Source organism: Cibotium barometz, chromosome 39, assembly GCF_041138505.1.
Source record: "Cibotium barometz isolate CiBa-2024 chromosome 39, ASM4113850v1, whole genome shotgun sequence".
In the NCBI taxonomy this organism is placed as follows: domain Eukaryota; kingdom Viridiplantae; phylum Streptophyta; class Polypodiopsida; order Cyatheales; family Cibotiaceae; genus Cibotium; species Cibotium barometz.
The window spans coordinates 35,349,948-35,368,695 of NC_141084.1; the positions used below are offsets into that span (position 1 = coordinate 35,349,948).

General features: G+C 51.3%; 1 protein-coding gene across 1 annotated transcript in view; it reads right to left on the reverse strand.

Annotated features, from left to right (window-relative positions):
- The window catches only part of LOC147616027 (histone-lysine N-methyltransferase ATX5-like), a 92,614-nt gene that overhangs the window by 57,358 nt on the left and 16,508 nt on the right, over positions 1–18,748 (reverse strand). Inside the window, exons 3-6 of the mRNA XM_086778669.1 lie at positions 3,969–4,200; positions 3,696–3,824; positions 3,453–3,521; positions 3,231–3,299 (exon numbers count right to left, since the gene is read on the reverse strand). Of these exons, the coding sequence (XP_086634795.1) occupies positions 3,231–3,299; positions 3,453–3,521; positions 3,696–3,824; positions 3,969–4,200 (499 nt within the window). The remainder of the gene's footprint in view (positions 1–3,230; positions 3,300–3,452; positions 3,522–3,695; positions 3,825–3,968; positions 4,201–18,748) is intronic.

Genomic DNA, 18,748 nt, shown 5'->3' on the forward strand with positions numbered 1-18,748 from the left:
CTACTCAATCTAGACGACCCTATCAAACTACAAGAGCTGGACATCATTGACACAGGGCTGCAATGATCATCACAGGACCGTGAGGAGGTCACAGTGTACGGGAGAGATTTCTTAGAGCTGGAAGCTGCACATGGTCTCATTATCTATAAAGGGATGTCCCGATGGCCCTCCTCCGGCGCCCTCACCTCCTTCCCTCGCTCGGGAGGTACTAGCACAGTGGACTACCTTGTGGGATCTCTAGCTTTGGCACACCTTATCCCCGACTTCTCCATTCCGCCACCCCCTTCTGAAGCTGACCATGCCTACCTCTCTTTCACTCTTACCTACACACCGCCCGTCCCTCCGGCCCCCCCCCCATCATCTCACATTACACTCAGGTCCTCTTTGATCACGAGCTTGACCTTGTTTACTCCAACCACATCTACCGCCAACTCCAGGATGTGGAACCTACTGTCCCCCTATCCACCCTCACATCACAGCTCACCATCATACTCCACACATCTGCCATCGCTTCTTTCATCTGCACGCGAATCCGTACCTCATGCTTAAGACGAGAGCATGTGGCCCGACATTCGTCATCATACCAACAGTTCTGGGGCATGGAACTGCAAGGTGGCTTGGCGGTAGACCGCCACAGGAAGGTGCTACACCGAAAACTGATCTCCACTGATTGGTGGGGAGACCACCATGTAAGAATAACCAAAAGAAATGAGAGATCTGGCTCCTTCTGTATGAGTGCCAAAGTCTATGCCAATATCTGCGCTGTATCACTGGAGAAATATCATAGCTCTCCCAATGAGGCCTGAGAGTAGGGATCGTATGCATCTGTCGAGTGAGGAGAAGCCTAGCATTCCAAACTGTGAAACTGAAAAAAGGAAGGCTTTTCAAAGGATCGAAGGCATCAATCCACTCCCACTCTCCTGGATCCCACTGAAGATATCTGATAGGACTGCCACCATATAGCCACAAACACCAAGAGCCATGAGTCACTATTTGAGGAGAAGGGTCAATGAACCAGTGCTTCCCCGAGCAACCAACAATCCTCACTGGACTAAGCCTAGTATTTGGGATGATCTCCTCCATACTACATCTCCTCAATCTCCCACCAGGCATGATAGAATAAATGAGGCAATCTGTATCCTCCTGGACCGGGAGAGCAATGACCTACAGAGGTATGCCTATCCTCGAAAAAACTCCCAGCCAACTCGGATGATAGTCTCCATGAAAGGTCCCAGAAAGCCACTCATGCGGAATAGCTGCATCAATCTGATCAATACGAATGCGAGAGCCCCTAAGATGCTGAGTGGATGCAACTCTCCGATCCTCCGGAAGACTCTTAAAGGTCTTCCAAGCAAGAACTGTGTATGCGCATCTCTCCCATCCTGACCATTGCATATAACGAGATGCACCAAGTGGCCGACCAACCTCAACCCTAATGAACTCATTCCACATAATAGGTTGTCGGTCAGCCTCGTCCTCCAAAGACCTAGGAAGCCTTTGTCGCAAAAAATATCTCATGCTTCTCCCTGCTCTAACAATGGCTGCAATAAGAGAGGAAGATGGTGCCCTAATATCAGCCTCTGTGAACAAAAAACGTGTGCTGCGCATCCAGTCTCTCCCGACCCTGGGTGTACATCTGGGGTGTACATCTGAAAATCTGAGACGAGAAAAAATCCTTCCAAGGCTCAGTGCGCCTGGTAGGAAACCTCTGACCACAAGTTTGCAAAGCAACGCCCTGCACTGAACATCCGGATTGATACAAGTGTCTGAGGTGCCCGACCAGAGAAAATTGCGGATCAATCTCCGCAATTGGCCAATGCACGCACAAGAGAAGCACCAACAAGAGGCCAACAAGAGGCAATAAACCAAGCTGAGGCAAGCAAAACCTGATTAGCCACCAAAGCTCTGGAGGCTAAATCTAATCTCCTGGAGCTCCAATGGAGGAGCTTCTTCCGAATTCTTGATGTTGCAGTCGGGCAACAGAGATACCAACAGATCTGGAGATGTTGTAGTTAGGAGTAGAGGTGAAGAGGCGGCGCCAACAGACTGGCGGCGCCGAGCAGATGAAAGGCGGTGCAGGGGCCGCGAACTGCATGGTACAGGCGGCGCAGGGGCGGCGAACTACACGGTACAAGCAACGGCAGGGCGGCGAACTGCAGACAGGCGGCACCAGCAAGGCGGATGAAAGGCGGTGCAGGGATGCAGAAGGCGGCAGGGCAGTACGAAACCCTAATGCAGGCAACACACAATACCAATGTTGAAGAAACCCTAACCCTAACACTCTGATAGAGCATGTGGGTGAAACCCTAACCCTAAATGGCTCTAATACCAATGTTGTGGTTGAGGAGAGCTTGCTTGTACACCACCACCACACACACACAACTTGAACCACACACGTGAGAGAGAGCTAGTTGCTGGAAAGTACTCTTATGATAATGATAAGTACAAAAGTACAATGAGTACAAGATATAGCCTAGGGCAAAGTGCCCAACACACATAAGTGTGTTCACATGGGGAAAAAACCTGTGTCCAGCCACAGGGAAAAAGTGCCCGTGAGTAAGCTGTGTTACCTGAACTAGCCGGGAGTGGTCATGACTAACAAGACACCCCCGACCTAGAGCATCAGGACACTCCACCACATAGAGACAGATACATGGCATGCTCCCATCACAGAAACCAGACCCTCTTTCTGCCTTGATATTGGTACTGGGGGATCATAGGATCATTATTTGCTACCTGGATGTATACACACATTGCTGTTTTTTTTCCATTTTCTTTTCAGTTCTCCCATGGCTCAGTATATCCATGTTACCATTGTATTACTTATGGTGTCATAGACCCTTGGGATCTTCCGTAGACTTTCTTTCTTTCTCTGGTGTGAGGAGAGACTGCACTCGACAGCTTCAAATCTGAGAGATTCTACAAAGACACAGGAGCTCCTCTGCACAGGCAATGCACATGGAGAACCTCTATACAGCCAGAGATGCCAAGGGCGCACTTTGATTCCCTCACATTGTATCATTGTATGATTGTACCACTGGTTTTTACAGGGCTGTTTTTTCTTTCAGCTCTAGTTGGTTTTTTTTTTTCATAATTCAGTCACTTTACGGACATATTATGCTCTCATAGACCCTTTGGTCTCTTGTAGATGCTAATAGAACTTTCTTTCTCTCTCTCTCATTCCACTAGAAAAAACCATCTGAAAAAGCAGGTGTTTTTTAATTTGTTACCTTGAGGCGCTTGCTGCTGATTTTATCACATTCAGCATGTATCCAGATTTTGCATTTATCACACTGGACCTGGAACCAACTTTGCAATATCAAGAAACCATCTTAATCCTTCCACACGTGCTCCATGCATGCATGCACGTGACCATTCACACTCACACAGAAGGGTCATCTATTCTTACGAAGTGAATATGATTATATATGCTAGAAAGTGCAATAGCATACCCAATTCCCTTTATCTGTGGGGTGCCAGACTTTTTTGCATACCCCACAGTACTGTCGAGACTTATATAGCTGCTCCAAAAAAACAAAAACAAAAAAACAAAAAAACAAAAAAAAAACGGAAGATTAGATCAGAGAGATGCATACAAGTGAGTTTGACAGTTACATAGATTGAAGAATCAAAAGCAATAGGAGAATGTCTCAAAATTTTAAGAGTTCAACTCAAAATATTGACTAGAAACGAACCTTCAAGCAGTATTTGCAGAGAGGACTCTCTGATTCACCGTTTTTATGTCTTGAGGAGCTTGCTTTCAATGAGATAGGTGCTTCACAACTGCTACAGGTCTTTGTCTTCCCATTGTCAAGATGAGAAACCTGTAAAAGGCCTCATTTAGTGGTCCAAATAGCCAATAAATCTTCCAAACAACCGTGGGTGAACGTACATATGTAGCTATTCCAAACTAGAACATCCTTTTGAGCAATCAACCCCACACTATTAGTAGAATCTCTCACACACACCTCCTTAGAAAAAGATCCTGATGGAAGCTCTTTGGAATCAGAAACATCATTGCTTTCCTCGTGATGGACATCAGCAGAGACCAGAACTTTTTCAAGTGAGTGTATCAAAGGATTAGTGTTCCCTGCAATCTCTTCGAAATCCTCAAAACCATGATCTGCAAGGGTTGCTTCAGCAATTGCCAGCTTAAAATCACTTGGCTGACTCTTGTTAAGAAAAGTCTGCCCTGAAAATCTGGAAATAAAATATAGATCAAAGAAAGAAAAGCAAAAAACACCAATAGAAAAGAAAATTTGCACCTAAGAAAGACTCCTGTGCTATTCTAAAAATTCATGACATAAAAAACGCATAAGCTAGTGAGCATTCTCAAAAAACTAGAAAAACTCTGATGAAAACCAACGAAAGGTCCCATTGACCTTGGTATGGAGGGATTTAGCATAGGTATGACAACGAGCTCGTCGTGCTAAATTAGTCATCCAGGAGACAGTATTTATGCGAGATTTCATGGTTCTGCGTGTTGTAGGTGCAAACATTATCTTAGGGATCCAATGGTCTCACAAGTTTACCCTAGACGTTGACTGGGAGCAGCACATGTTCCGGATTACCCGAAATGTGACCAAGGCTCTCGTGATCATCAAATGTGAGCTAGGAACTTTCCGGTCATTAGCCATATCCAGGCTAAACGAGAGATTCCAAAAGGTGCACAATGTGCAGTGAGCTATGTTCAAACCACCCAGACGGTTACTAGTGCTTCTAAGAAGTACCAAGGCCCTACATGACTGGTTCCAGAATATCTTTCTTCAAGACAACCTTCCTCCTAAGCTCCTCCCATCTAGACCGGAGGACCACAAAATTGAGCTCCTCCCAAGTTTCGAACCCCCGAGCAAGTTTCCATAACGCCTTAGCAACGCCATGGCGATATGGAGACAGAGTTGGACCGTTCACTCCACGAGTTGTTGCAATTTGGTTTCATCACTCTAGTGTGTCTCCATTCGCAACCCCGATCCTTTTTGTCGAAAAGAAGGATGGATCCTCCCAACTTTGCATAGACTATCGTGCTCTCAACAAGCTGACGATCAAAAGCAAGTTCCCAATGCCTCGGATTGACTACATATTAGAGAGGTTGAATGGCGCTAAGGTGTTTTCGAAGATTGACCTAAAATGTGGGTACCATCAGGTACGAATTGTGGACGGGGACATCCCCAAAACCGCATTCCGAATTGAACAAGCCCACTACGAGTTCAGGCCTCAAGGTCATGCCCTTCGGTCTAACAACTGCATGATGATGCGTGTGTTCGGGAACTTGATCCGCAAGTGTGCCTTCATCTTCTTGGATGACACACTGTTTTTTTCAGCTACAGACAAGCAACACGGAGTTTTATCTATAAAGGTTCATTACCTTGGATATATAATCAGTGCCGAAGGCATCCGATTAGATCTTGCAAAGATAGTAGAAATCCTAAATTGGAAGATCCCAGAAACTGCTTGACATTTGGTAGTTTGTAGGCATTTTGCCAAGAATATTTCACCCACATCGACAAGTTTTCTAACGTCTCGACAGCTCTCACTAATCTTCTTAAGGGTATCAAGACTTGGAGGCAACGTTTTCACATAACCCCTCATGGATTACAAGCTTTCAAGGACCTTAAGGTTGCATCATTTGAGGCTCCTTGTTTAGCACTAGCCTCCTGGGATCATCACTGATGCAAGTAAAATCGGTATTGGAGTGGTCTTGCAATAGAATGGGAATCGAGTCGCTTACATGTCCCGTAAGCTTATTCCTACAAAAAAGTACTCGGTCTACAAACGAGAGCTCCTCATGGTGATACACGTCCTAAAGCATTGGAAACATTTCCTCTATGGGTGCGACTTTGAGGTTTGTATAGATCACCAGGCTTTGCTTTCGCTTCAGACGATGCCAAGTGCAAACTGGAGTGACCGTCAACACCGCTAGAGCCAGATTTTCCAGCAGTTTGGTAGAATGATTGAGTACCTTCCAAGCAAGGCCAACCTAGTGGCCAATGCCTTGAGCAAGAGGAAAGGAACCATGTCCCACATCCAATCCACACGGATGGATCTCGTTGGTACAAGACTAGACGAGATAAGGCACAAGTATGCAGATTCCATGGAATTCGGTACTCAATGGGAACAGGCATTGGACACCATAGCACCATGCGACTTCTTGATACACAATGGTTGGCTTTTCTACAAAGGTCACCTCTATGTATTAAAACAATTTCAAGAAACTCTTCTTCACAATGCCCACAATGCCATTACTCGCGGTTATAGGGGCATGAACTTGAAAGAAAGAGCAAACGCAAGTTGTAGGCCCAAACCGCAAACTGTAGAAGGCTCGAAACAGTTGATTATTGCTGAAAATGAGCACGAGGGAAGCCCGTTGGTGCTTACAAGTATAAGAGACTGTCTCTACAACCAATGACCTCCAACAGATATGCAAGAATGAGATGAAAACTAAGGGAAAGGGTGTGCACCCTTATATACCCCTCCTATTAGCTGGTCAGCCAGCTGTAGCAGGCCGTCAGTTGTCCTGTAATATAAAAATGCTATAAAATGCCTAAAAAATGGTAGAAAATTCCCAAATAATATCTGCTAAAAATATGCAAATGCATGGTCTCATAAAATGACCATTACAAGCATGAAAAGGTGTATGTAGACCCTCTGGAGATGATATATATTCCAACACCTCCTCTTCAACGGCAGAGGAGCGGTCCAATACCAACACACTGAAGTAACACCTCCAAAGTAGCTCTCGAAAGTGGTTTGTTGAAGAGATCAACCACATTGTCCTTGGTAGAACAGTAGACCAGCCGAAGAAGTCCAAGCTCAATCCAGTCTCACGAAACTTGACTTTGAAAATCCATTTCGCACCAATCACATGACAATGTAAAGGCCGCGGTACCAAAGACCAAGTGTGATTCCTCTCAATAGAGGACATCTCTACTTCCATGGCTTGCCGCCGGCCACTGCAGTTGTGAAAGAGCCCCCTCTGGGATCTCAGGCTCATCTATCTCTTGGAGGGAACTCATGAGAGTATAATTCACTGTGTGATGAGATGTGGAAGCCCAAGATGAACGGCGAGGTCCAGGGGTGGTTGTAGAGATCTAGTTATGAAGCTGTGCATCAGTGAGAACAGAATCTCTAAAGAGTTGCTAAACCCACCGAGGTAGGCCGGCCTTCCTCTCAACGCGTGAAGAAGAAGAAGATCCAGTTGCAGTAGAGGACTCATCCAATGCTGTTGGGAGAGGTGATGAAGTAAGTATTGGTGGGAGTAATCCCGGAGTCAAAGCAGGACTCGTAGAGGGACTAGGAGCTATAGAAGCTAGTGCAACAGAAACTGGTGGCTGTAAAGTAGCAGCTGGCATCGAAGTTGCAACAGCATGAGGAGGAGGATGTGGAAAAACCTCATCCCCTAACCGCTTTTGTGAGAGAGAGGTTAATGAGATAAACTAAGGTAGCCACAGCTTCACCCCAGAAAGCAGGAGGGAGACCAGCATGATGCAAAAAAGAACGAGCCATCTCTTTTACGGTCCGGTTCTTCTGTCCCACAACTCCATTCTATTGAGGAGTGTAAGGAACAAAGGTCTGTTGGTGAATGCCCTTTAACGCAAGAAAGTTATCAAATGGTATAAACTCACCACCATTATCAGTTCGGAGAAATGAAACTCTATCCCTAGACTAATTTTCCACCATTGCGATCCAAGTCTTGAAACTGGCAAAAGCATCTGACTTGCGAGCCAAAAAACATACCCAAGCTTTGCGAGTGAAATCATCTACAAGAAGAAGAAAATATCGAGCCCCTCCAAGAGACTCAACCTCCATGGGTCCAACAAGATCTGCATGTATAAGCTCTAGTCTTCTGGTTGCTCGATGAGTGTTCTCCTCTGGAAATGCATCTCGATGATGCTTGCCCATCATGCAGGATGAGCAAATATGAGAAAGAGGCCTGACCTAAGGTAGTCCGTTGACAACCTACTAAGAATGGAACTTTTGTAAGGCAGCAATGGGAACATGACCGAACCGTGAATGCCACAGAGAAGTATCTGCCTCAGAAACCAAAGCCATCAAGGGGAAGAAAAGCTTATGAATATGTGAGTCAGTGTGAGGGATCTGGGAAGAAAGTTGGTGATCTTCTAGAGACCCCCATCATGGACTCCATTGGCAACAACCGAGAGAGTCTTCCTGTTGATCACTTCAATGACCTCGTCATCAAAATACACACCTTCTGTGAAACTTTGTACACTGAAAACAGATTTTTGGAAATCCGTGGTATATATAAAACATCATGTAAGGTGGCAAAGGAACCCAAAGAAACATTACCAACACCGGTGACAGGAATCGAAGAGTTGTCGGCGGATGCAAACTGAAGAAGAGAGAGTCTGGTAGTCCTCCAAGATACGGGCTTGATTGGTCATGTGGGCAAAAGCACCACTATCACCAACCCATTCCACCGCTTCAGGTGTGTCACTGACCTCTTCTAAAGAAGTCATCGCTGTGATCGCTAGGAGTGAAGGAGCTGGAGTATCAACGGGAGAAGGAGCACCAGTAGAGAAATCTCTTAAAGCCATGTCCTCTGACAAGAAACCTTCTCTAAAGAAAGAGGGCTGTAAAAAAACAGCAAATAGCCTCCTCTCAAGCTGTGCACAGCAAGAGGAGAGAAAGAAGAAAGAGAGGGAGGGTGGGAAAAGAGAAATAGAGTAGGCAAATCTCTGAGGAACCCTGTCCTCATCACCTAGAAGAGAGCTTCAGCCTCCAACAGCAAAAACGCAGCAGTCCAACAGTACAGATGTAGAAAACGCAGTAAATTGATGAAGCCTCTACCCCAATCAGAAAAACGCAGCAATTCCTTACCTGTAGATCAGCGTTTGGCTTTGATACCATGGAAGAAAGAGCAAACACAGGTTGTAGGCCCAAACCACAAACTGTAGAAGGCTGGGAACAGTTGATTATTGCTGAAAATGAGCACAAGGGAAGCCCGTAGGTGCTTACAAGCATAAGACACTGCCTCTACAGCCAATGACCTCCAGCAGATATGCAAGAATGAAATGAAAACTGAGGGGAAGGGTGCGCACCCTTATATACCCCTCCTATGAGCTGGTCGGCCAGCTGTAGCAGGCCGCCGACAGCTGTCCTGTGTGTGAAAATGGCATTTATCCAGCCCTAAAAAGGGGATTTATCTAGGTTATTCTGGATTTATTAGTTTTTTATTCATGTTTTTGTGTCTTGCTGCTGGCTGACTGTCCTTTCACTGGACCGACCAGCAGCCCACACACTATATATAGCATAGCCTCTTCATTCAGCTTTTCGTACCACTTCATAGATCATATCTTGTACCACACCTGGTGGTTGCTACTGCCGGGGCCTTCACTACTTCGGATTCATCATCCTCGCCTGTCAGCTCCAGCACATCAGCGTTTCATAACAGTTCATGGGACAGCTGTTACGACCCTGTGTTTTTCCCTCTAGACAACAAGCAGGTGGGCACGCGCACAGGATGGACAGTGTGAACAGGCATCAAGTTGGATATGAAAAGGAAACCCATATGTGGTGGCCAGCCCAAGTGTGAAAGGGGACAAAAGGGACTTTTAAATTTATAAGGTTTAATAACCTTTGATGATTAAAATATTATTTTTGGAAGCATGCGTTTTGCTTTTAGCTCTTGGCTTTTTGGAGAAAAGCGATTTGAATCGCATCCTGCTTATAAAAGCGAAGGTGGCGGAGATTCGTGGGGTGTGGGTCATAGTCGTGTGGTGTAAGGCGCGTGGCGCATCACCTTGGAACACGAAACGTTGGCACTCGGCATCGAATCAGCCAGATGATGGTGATCGTGGAGGCAGCCAGGTGGAAGACTTTCTGACAGCATGGAGCAGGCCACATGCAGTAGGCGGCTGCATGTGTGGAAGCAGCCAGGCAAGGCGATGGTCTTAGGGGGTAGCGTGTGGCTGGCAACAGGATGTGGCGCATCACCTTGGGATCGCAAGATTGCAGGAGTACGTGGGCCGGCTGCAGGAGTATGAGGGCTGGCTGCAGGATTCGCATCTAGGCGCATCACCTTAGGATCGCAGGATTGCAGGAGTATGGCTGGCAGCAAGACTCGTATCCAGGCGCTACTTGCAGATATCGTGTGGCTGAGCACGATTCCTCAAGCGGAGAGCTTTATAGGTCTCCTTAGGCTATATTTTGGAGACATCAAGGCCTATTGTTGATGCTCCTATTGTTGTTGTACGACCGTACTGCTATTTTAAACCATGGGGTGCATGCCCTATTGAAGAGATTGGGATACATAGGATCAAGCTAAAATGCACAGGATGATGTTCTTGGAAGAGATGTGTTGTTACCCTTCGACTTGGACTTATGTGTATTCGGGGATGGCTAGACACGTCCTCTATCTTTCTCTCTCTAGGTTTTGGCAACCATGCTTGGATGGTATATCTGTCATGGAAACATGACATTGGTTTTCGAGAGGAAACAGGACTTTGGTATCGAGGAAACAGGCCTATGGTTTATGGGATACAGGTCTTTGGTTTATCGAGTACAAGTCTTTGGTTTCATGTGGAAAGCATGTCTTTGGATTCATGTGAACAGGTTGTAGTCTTCTCGAGGTTACATGCAAGCTGTGACTCTAGGGAAGGACATGACTGCGCCTGCGAGCTCCGCCTCTCCCCCTCCCGCTGCTTCTCGCCGTCGCGCCCCCCTCTCCCCCCCGCCTGTCCCCCGCCTTCTCCTCCGTCCTCTCCCCCGCCTCCTTCCTCGCACCCTTCCTCGCCTTCTCTCCCCCGCCTTCTGCCTCGCACCCTCCCCCGCCATCGCTCCCCCGCCTCCTTCCTCGCATTTTCCCCCGCCTCCTTCCTCGCATCCTCCCCCGCCTTCTTCCCCCCCCCCCCCCCCCCCCGCCTTCTCCTCCTCCGCCTCCTTCCTCGTTTCCTCCCCCGCCAATCCCCCCCCGCCCTCCTTCCTCGCTTCCTTCCCCCGCCATCTCTTCCCCCCTCGCCTTCTCTTCCTTCCCCCGCCATCTCTTCCTCCCCCCGCCATCTCTTCCCCCGCCTTCTCTACCCCCCACGGCTTCTCCTCCGCCTCGCTTCTCTCCCCCGCCATCTCTTCCCCCCCCCCCCCCCCCCCCCCGCCTTCTCCCTCTCCTCCCCTTCTGTCTCGCCCCTCCCCCCTCCGCTATCCCCCACCTCAGCTACCCCCTCCCCCCCCCCCGCCCCACCCCCGCTATCCTCTAACCTTCCGCCCCTCCGTTTCCTCGTAGGGCTATGTCCCTCCCGTTGGTGACCCCGGTTTCTGGCCTTTTCCCTCTGGAGGACTCCATGGAAGCCTCTCCGACTACCCCTGCCGATTCCGGTCCCCGTCTGGAGTTCACAGCTGCAGATCATCAGCTGTTTGTTTCCACAGTATCCGCTCTTGAGGCCTCCTCCTTGGTCTGCAAGATAGTGGGTAGCCGTCCGATGCGGAGAGAGCTTCGCGACCTTCTGCAAGGCAGCCTCGTTGGTGTGCCTGCCAAGATCGTCAGCGTCGATTTTTTTGGGACGTGGCTACTACCAGGTGGATTTCGAGTCCCCCTAGGCAGCTCAGATGGTGCTGGCTCGGAGCCCCATTGCCCTCCGCTCTTCCCGGGCGTTCCTGGCGCTATGGACTCACGGTTTCGACCCCGCTTCTGACCCGCTAGCAGGCGCGACAGGTTTTCCCATCACTATCTGCTTTCCTGGACTCCGTAGGGAGTACTTGCCCCTCTTGTCATCCATTGGCAAGGCGTTCGGGCAGGTGGTGGAGACGCCTCAGACAGCGGCTTCAGTGATAGCTCGGGCAGCAGGACTCCCGGCCATTCGTGTTGTGGTTCCGTCACCATAGTCCCTCCCGAAGACGATCCTCCTCCCCTGTCTTTCTGGAGGACATCTGATACAGCGCGTGGAGTATTCAGGCCTCCCCGGCCAGTGCTACACCTGTCGGGAGATGGGCCATCTCGCACGCGCCTGTCCCCGCAAGGGGGTTCATCCTTCACGCTCTGCCGCCTCTGGACCCCAGCAGGAGACCCGAGGGGTGGACATCCACCTCAGAGACCGGACATCCCTGGCTCGTCTCAGCAGGCGCCATCATCTGACGAGCAGGCCCCGGCGGAGGAGGCCGCGCAGACCCAGGAGGCTGGCGGATGGCAGGAGGTCCGCCGGCGGAAACGCCCGGCCCGCAGGGACCGTCGCAGACGCCAGCAGGCAGCACAGGCTGGCGGACAGGCTAGCGGCCAGGCGACTCCGGCTGGCGTCCAGGCACCTACCCGCACTTATGCTCCAGTCAGGGATAGGCGGCCAGCAGGTCCCACCCCGATGGACGAGGATTCAGACTCAGTGCCCGTTGAGGCCGCCGGTGGAGCCCCCCACGTGGAGACCCCACTCCCGCCTCCCCCCGCGGCCCCCCCCCCTCCATGGAGCAGATTCCTGAGGATCCCGGGCCGCACTCTGCGACCCCCGGCTCCTCTTCCCCTCACCCGGAGAGCACTCCTTCCACCCTCCCCTCTCCCCCCCCAGCCCCCCCCCCTCCCGCCTCCCCCGGCGGCCCCCCCTGACACCTATCCTCTGGCAGATGCCTCTCCATCCTCTCCTTGCTCTCCCCCCTCCTCTCCGCGAGCCCCCATCCCTCCCTCCGCCTCTCCAGGATACTTCGCCAGACCACCCACTGCCCCCGGGCAACGCAGCTGGGTAGGCCAGAGTTCAGTCTAGCAGCTGTTCCACCGCCACTCCGGGCCGGTGGAGATGGCGATCCTAGCTTCGCCTGCCACAGAGTTCTCTCCGGCCTCCCCTGGGGGGCCCCCGCGAGTGATGGGGCTCCTAGTGGATTACGGTTTTTTCAGGTGCCTCCAGCTGGATGCTGGCCCGTTCGAGACACTGGTCGCGCCCTTGCGAGTTTGCGTGGTGTGCCATCCCTCTCGTTCTCCTTCAGTGGTGAGCAGCATGGTGGCTTTCTCCTTTCCTCTCAGTGTTGCCCCAGACACAGCATGGGATTGCAACTCTGTAGAGGAAGTTTTGCGTGATCAGATACTGGAGTTTTCTCACCACTTCAGTGACTTGGGGCTCACGGACCTATTGCAGACCCGATTACACTCAGCCCGCATGAGCTTGTTTGGCATAGGAGATTGGCGGGCGGATCCGGTCCACACCTCAGTTGAGGCGGTGCTACTGATTCTCCTCCATGCCGCCCCGAGGGTGCAGCCTACCTTTCGATACATATATGCAGAGGACTGGTCTCACACCTATGCCCTGGACAGGGCGAAGGCGGAGTGGGGCTGGACACAGAGACAGGTCACCCTTTTTTTGGAGAGACTCCGCACCCGGACAGACAGTGACTATTCTCCCTCCAAGCCGGCGCCCAAGACTCACAGAGTGGAGGGCAGATCATCCGGGCCGGCTGAGAGGGGTGAGCCAGTGGCGGCTGCTTCACTTGCCATAGCTCATCCATGAGGATCCTCTCATGGAACATCCAGGGTCTCGGTGGACATCGCTGCTACATTGGTCGGGGCAGACTTCGCCAGGAGATCCAGAGGGCTCTCGTTGGAGGACCCATAGATATCCTTTTCATCCAGGAACACCACCTTTCTGCCGGGCGTACCCGCACCTGCGGGAAGATCTTGCCAGGCAGGAGTCACACTTTTTGGTCACCGGCATATGGCTCCCAGGGGAACCAGGGTGGAGTATGCATCTCAGTCAGCGAGCAACTTCTATCCGAGGTTGTGGATTCTGGCACTCTGGTCCAGGGTGGTCGAGCGCAATGGATCATCCTTCGGGTTGGGGAAGACCGCATTGGCTTCCTCAACTTCTACGCCCCTAATGGGGCGACCGGGAGAGCCGAGTTCTGGAGCACCATTAGGCAGTCCCTCCCCATGGCACACCATTGGTGCCTAGGGGGGGATTGCAACATGCTGGAGATGCAGAGGACAAGATGGGGGGTAGCCAGGAGACCATTCATGGGCCGGAGCTCGCTGCCTGGGAGGAACTAGTGCTGCAGGTGAGAGGCCAGGATCCGTGGACTCTCTCGGAGTTTGGCAGGTTGTAGGGGAGTTTATCTTTCTCGCGCTCGGATAGACGGGCCACAGGAGTTAACCTTTCCCGCACGGACAGGTTCTACATTGATGAGTGGGCTTGTGATAGAGGTGGCACGGTGGGCATACTTGCAGGCTCCTCGTTTTCAGACCACTTTCCAGTGCTTCTCCGGATCGAGGACCCTACGAGAGGAGAGCGAGGCCAGAGCGTCCGGATTCCAGATTGTCTCATAGAGGAGCCCGAGATTGCGACCAGAGTTGAGCAGGTCTGGCAGGAGCTGCAGTTCAGGAGAGGATCGGCAGCCAGCGCGATCTTGCCAGGGGCTTGCAGGAGATCAGTAGGATGCTCAGACAGGCTGCCCTGGACCGTCTGGAGGCCTTCAGAGAGCAGGAGAGGAGCCTGCGGAGGAGTCTAGCGTCCCTTCAGAGACTCCAGGAGAGGGATCCTACGAGCCCGTGGATCTCAGAGCAGATGGAGTCAGCTCGCACAGAGATCAAATCCATCGAGGAGAGGAGGGTGGAGTTCCGATTCCATGCTCGGGCTTCTTTTTGGACACAGGCTGGAGACAGAGTGACTCGAGATTTCTTTGAGGCGACAGGGCCCCGCTTCAGACGAGAGGGTCTCAGGCGTCTTCGGCAGGCTGATGGCCAGGTTGTGGTGGATCCCCCCAGGGTTCGGGCGATAGCCACAGATTTCTACAGGGATCTGCTCTCTGCTGAGCCAGCAGATGACAGGGTGAGAGAGGCTCGGGAGGCAGTCTGGAGCTTCACGAGACCGGTTGTGCCGGCCCATTTACAGCACTCCCTTCTCTCCCCCTTCTCGGATACGGAACTGGAGGAGGCTCTTCAGGCACTTCCTCGGGGCAAATGCCCAGGGGAGGACGGTCTCTCAGTGGCTTTCTTCCAGAGGTACTGGGGTCTCTTACATAGGGGTTTCAGATTGGCATTCCAGGAGATTATGGAGTCGGGAGACATGCCGGACAGCATGGCAGAGGGGTTGATTCACTTGATCCCCAAAGAGGGAGGAGACAGACTGGAGATTAGACAGTGGAGACCGATCACCTTGCTAGGCACGGCCTACAAGGTCCTAGCCAAGGCAATCAGCAGGCGGCTTCAGCCTCACCTTCCGGACATCATCCACTCCACGTAGACAGGCTTCATCCAGGATAGGAGCATCCTGGATAACATCTTCTCTTTCTGGGAGGCTACGGCTTTGGCTAGATTTCGGCAGGAGGATCTCGCAGTGCTCCTTCTCGACTTCGAGAAGGCTTATGATCGGGTGGACTGGGCCTTCTTGGAAGGCACTATGGAGAGGATGGGCTTCCCCCCTCATCAGTGGATCCGTGGGGTCTCTGCACTCTACACATCGGCTCATAGCCAGGTGTGCTGATACAGGGCGTGCGCGGAGAGAGGTTCCAGCTCTCGCGCTCGGTGCGGCAGGGGTGCCCCTTGGCGCCCTTTCTTTTTCTTTTTGTGGCGGAGGCCATGAGCACTTTTTTGACGGCACAGGATACAGGTTTGCGGGGCCTCCAGCTCCCCATCCGCACCTCGGAGGAGCTCCTAGACTCGGAGTTTGCGGATGACACTGCTGTCTATCTTCAGGGAGGAGAGGAGAACCTCCGCCGCTTCGCCTCAGCCATGGACAAGTTTTGCAGAGCTTCAGGTGCTTTGATCAACTGGCACAAGTCGTGTGGGTTGTGGGTCAGTTCTATGCCCCCCCCGACTTGGAGGCCAGTTGATGGTTTTCAGTGGCTGCCCCCCGGCACTACAGTGCGCTATTTGGGATGCTATGTGGGCATTGACATATCTCCGGAGCAGCAGATAGCCCCCCTTCTTCTGAGCATTCGGAAGAAGCTTCTGTATTGGAGTACCGCTCGTTTATCTCTGGCTGGCCGAGTGGTTGTGGCCAACCAGGTTCTGCTTGCTACCATGTGGTACATCACTTCTTGCTGGGCCTTCTCTCGGGCATGCATTGGCCAGGTGCAGAGGCTCATCAGGAACTTTCTTTGGTCCGGTGGGGACAAGCGGCCCGCCAGGGCCAAGGTGGCATGGGCTGTGATCACTCAGCCGAGGGAGAGAGGCGGCCTGGGCATTATTGATCCTATTTGCCAAAGCCGAGCTCTGCTTGGCAAGTTGGTGGTTCGTGGCCTCCTACCAGGCGCTGAGCCGTGGAAGGAGTTTCTTGTAGCTAGCCTTCTGAGGGCCTGGGCGCATCTGAGGCCGTCACTCTTCCAGACTCCCCCGGGCACCGATGAGGAGCGCCTGAGGCAGCCATTGATCTGGAACCCCTTGATCCGACTTCCCAGTGGTCATATGGTTGGATCGCGGTCTCACGTGTCGTGGGGCCCGTTGAGCTCCGGCCCAGCCCAGTCCCTAGACGATTGGATATGTTTTCAGCAGCTGCCTCTAGAGGCTCAGGAGAGGAGACTCAACGGGATGAGGGGCAGAGAGTTGACGAGGCAGGACATTGAGGCGGCCATCCCCCGGGAGTGGCGGACCCCCGTACAGGACCCTCCACCTCCACAGTGGATGGGCGTCTTTACTCGGCATGAGATCCTTCTAGCGTTCTGCGGCACAGCAGAGAGAGTCGCCCCACTCACTTTCGAAGTGGGAGAGGGTGGCCAGCTTCAGAGGACACGACTAGATTTGGATGAGCTCCAGGGTTGTATTTTTCAGAGGGTGCGGGTGGTCAGCTTTCATCAGAGACAGTGGCATGTAGACCCCTCACCGGCCTCGATAGGGGAGGACTGTTCTTGGAGATTATGGGCTTGGGACAGCAGGCCTCTTATTCGCCTTTAGTGGGATCCAGGTGAGTGGTTTTGGCGAGATCCCTACTCGGCCCCTACCAACCCAGGCATCCCCTTTTTTCAGTACACAGCGAGGCTTGGGCGGCGGATTCAGAGGCACAGGATAGCGGGCACCCCGGCGGCGGCCGAGCGGCGACAGGGGCTCTCCCCTGCCTTTCTTAGGGACTTCTGGCAGCGCCTTTGGGCCAGCTTCCGGCCCCGGAAGGTGACGCTTTTTCTCTGGCTTACAGCGCATAGAGGACTGGCTGTGGGGGCCTGGCTAGCTTTTGGCAGACACCCAGCATCCTGCCCTCGGTGCGGCCATGCACAGGAGTCGCAGCGGCATTGCTTATGGGATTGCCCACAGGCACAGCAGGTCTGGCAGCGCGCTCTCAGGTGATATGGCCTTGTATATTATCATGTACATGCTGATTTTTCTTTTCCTTCATTTAAGGGCACTTTGCCTTTAAGTGGGAGGTTGTTGGGGTAAAGGCACTATGCCCACCCTTATAGTGTGTACAAGCCCATAAGTTATAGTACATAGTACACTTAGTACTCCCTTATAGTGTGTACAAGCCCATAAGTTATAGTACATAGTACACTTAAAGTACTAAGTGTACTATGTACTATAACTTATGGGCTTGTACACACTATAAGGGTGGGCATAGTGCCTTTACCCCAACAACCTCCCACTTAAAGGCAAAGTGCCCTTAAATGAAGGAAAAGAAAAATCAGCATGTACAGCTTCTTGCCAGGGTTGGCCATGTATCTAGAAACCACTCCCACTGCAAATGCAATGTCCGGCCTAGTAGCAACCATGGCATACATGAGACTGCCACAAGCTGAAGCATACGAAAGTCTTCTTCCCCCCATCCATATTGAACCTCTGCAAGACTTTGCCAATGTATTCCTTCTGAGACAAATACAACACATGCTGATTTCTGTCCCGAAGTATCCGCATACCCAAGATGTGATTTGCATCACCCAAATCCTTCATATCAAAGGTTTGATGCAGCCTCTGCTTCAAGGCATCCATCTCCTTACGAGATTTCCCGGCAATCAACATATCATCAACATACAAGATGAGGATCATTAGACTGCCATCCAAAGCTTTCTTGGTGTACAAGCAGTGATCTATGTCACTTCTCCTGAATTTCTGAGATTTCATGAATGTATCAAATTTATGATACCATTCTCTTGGTGCCTGTTTGAGCCCATAAAGACTCTTTTTCAGCTTGCATACAAGCTTCTCCTTTCCACTCACTGCATAACCCTCTGGCTGCTGCATATATATCTCCTCATGGAGATCACCGTGAAGAAAAGCAGTCTTCACATCCATCTGAATCAAGTCCAGATCATCATGCGCAACCAAAGCCAACACAGCTCTAAGTGTGGTCATTTTGACCACTGGAGAGAAGATCTCCTCAAAGTCCACACCATATTCCTGCTTGAAGCCCTTAGCCACTAACCTGGCTTTGTATCTTGGCTTTGCATCTGGTGCAACTTTGAGCCTGTAAACCCACTTGCATGGCAAAACTTTCTTGCCTGCAAGCAAATGCACCAACTTCCAAGTTCCATTTTTATGCAGAGAATCCATCTCTGACTTCATGGCACGCTCCCATAGAGCCTTGTCTGCCCTCTGTAAAGCCTCTTTATAACATGAGGGCTCCCCACAGTCAGTGAGCATCAAGTAGTCAACCCCTGGAACAAACCTGTCAGGGGCTCTGGAGGGTCTTGTGGACCTCCGTACCCAATGACCATCATTTGCAGGTTGCTGTCCAGCCTGCATATCACCCATTGGTGGCTCCTGTTCCATGCCATAAGGCTGAAAAATCATGCCCGGTATCTCCTCCAACTGTGGTATATCCATAGGGATATCTTCTGCCATCTCTGGCTGTCCATTTGGACCATTTTCAGCACCATTTAAGGGCTGGTTTTCCTGCTGTAA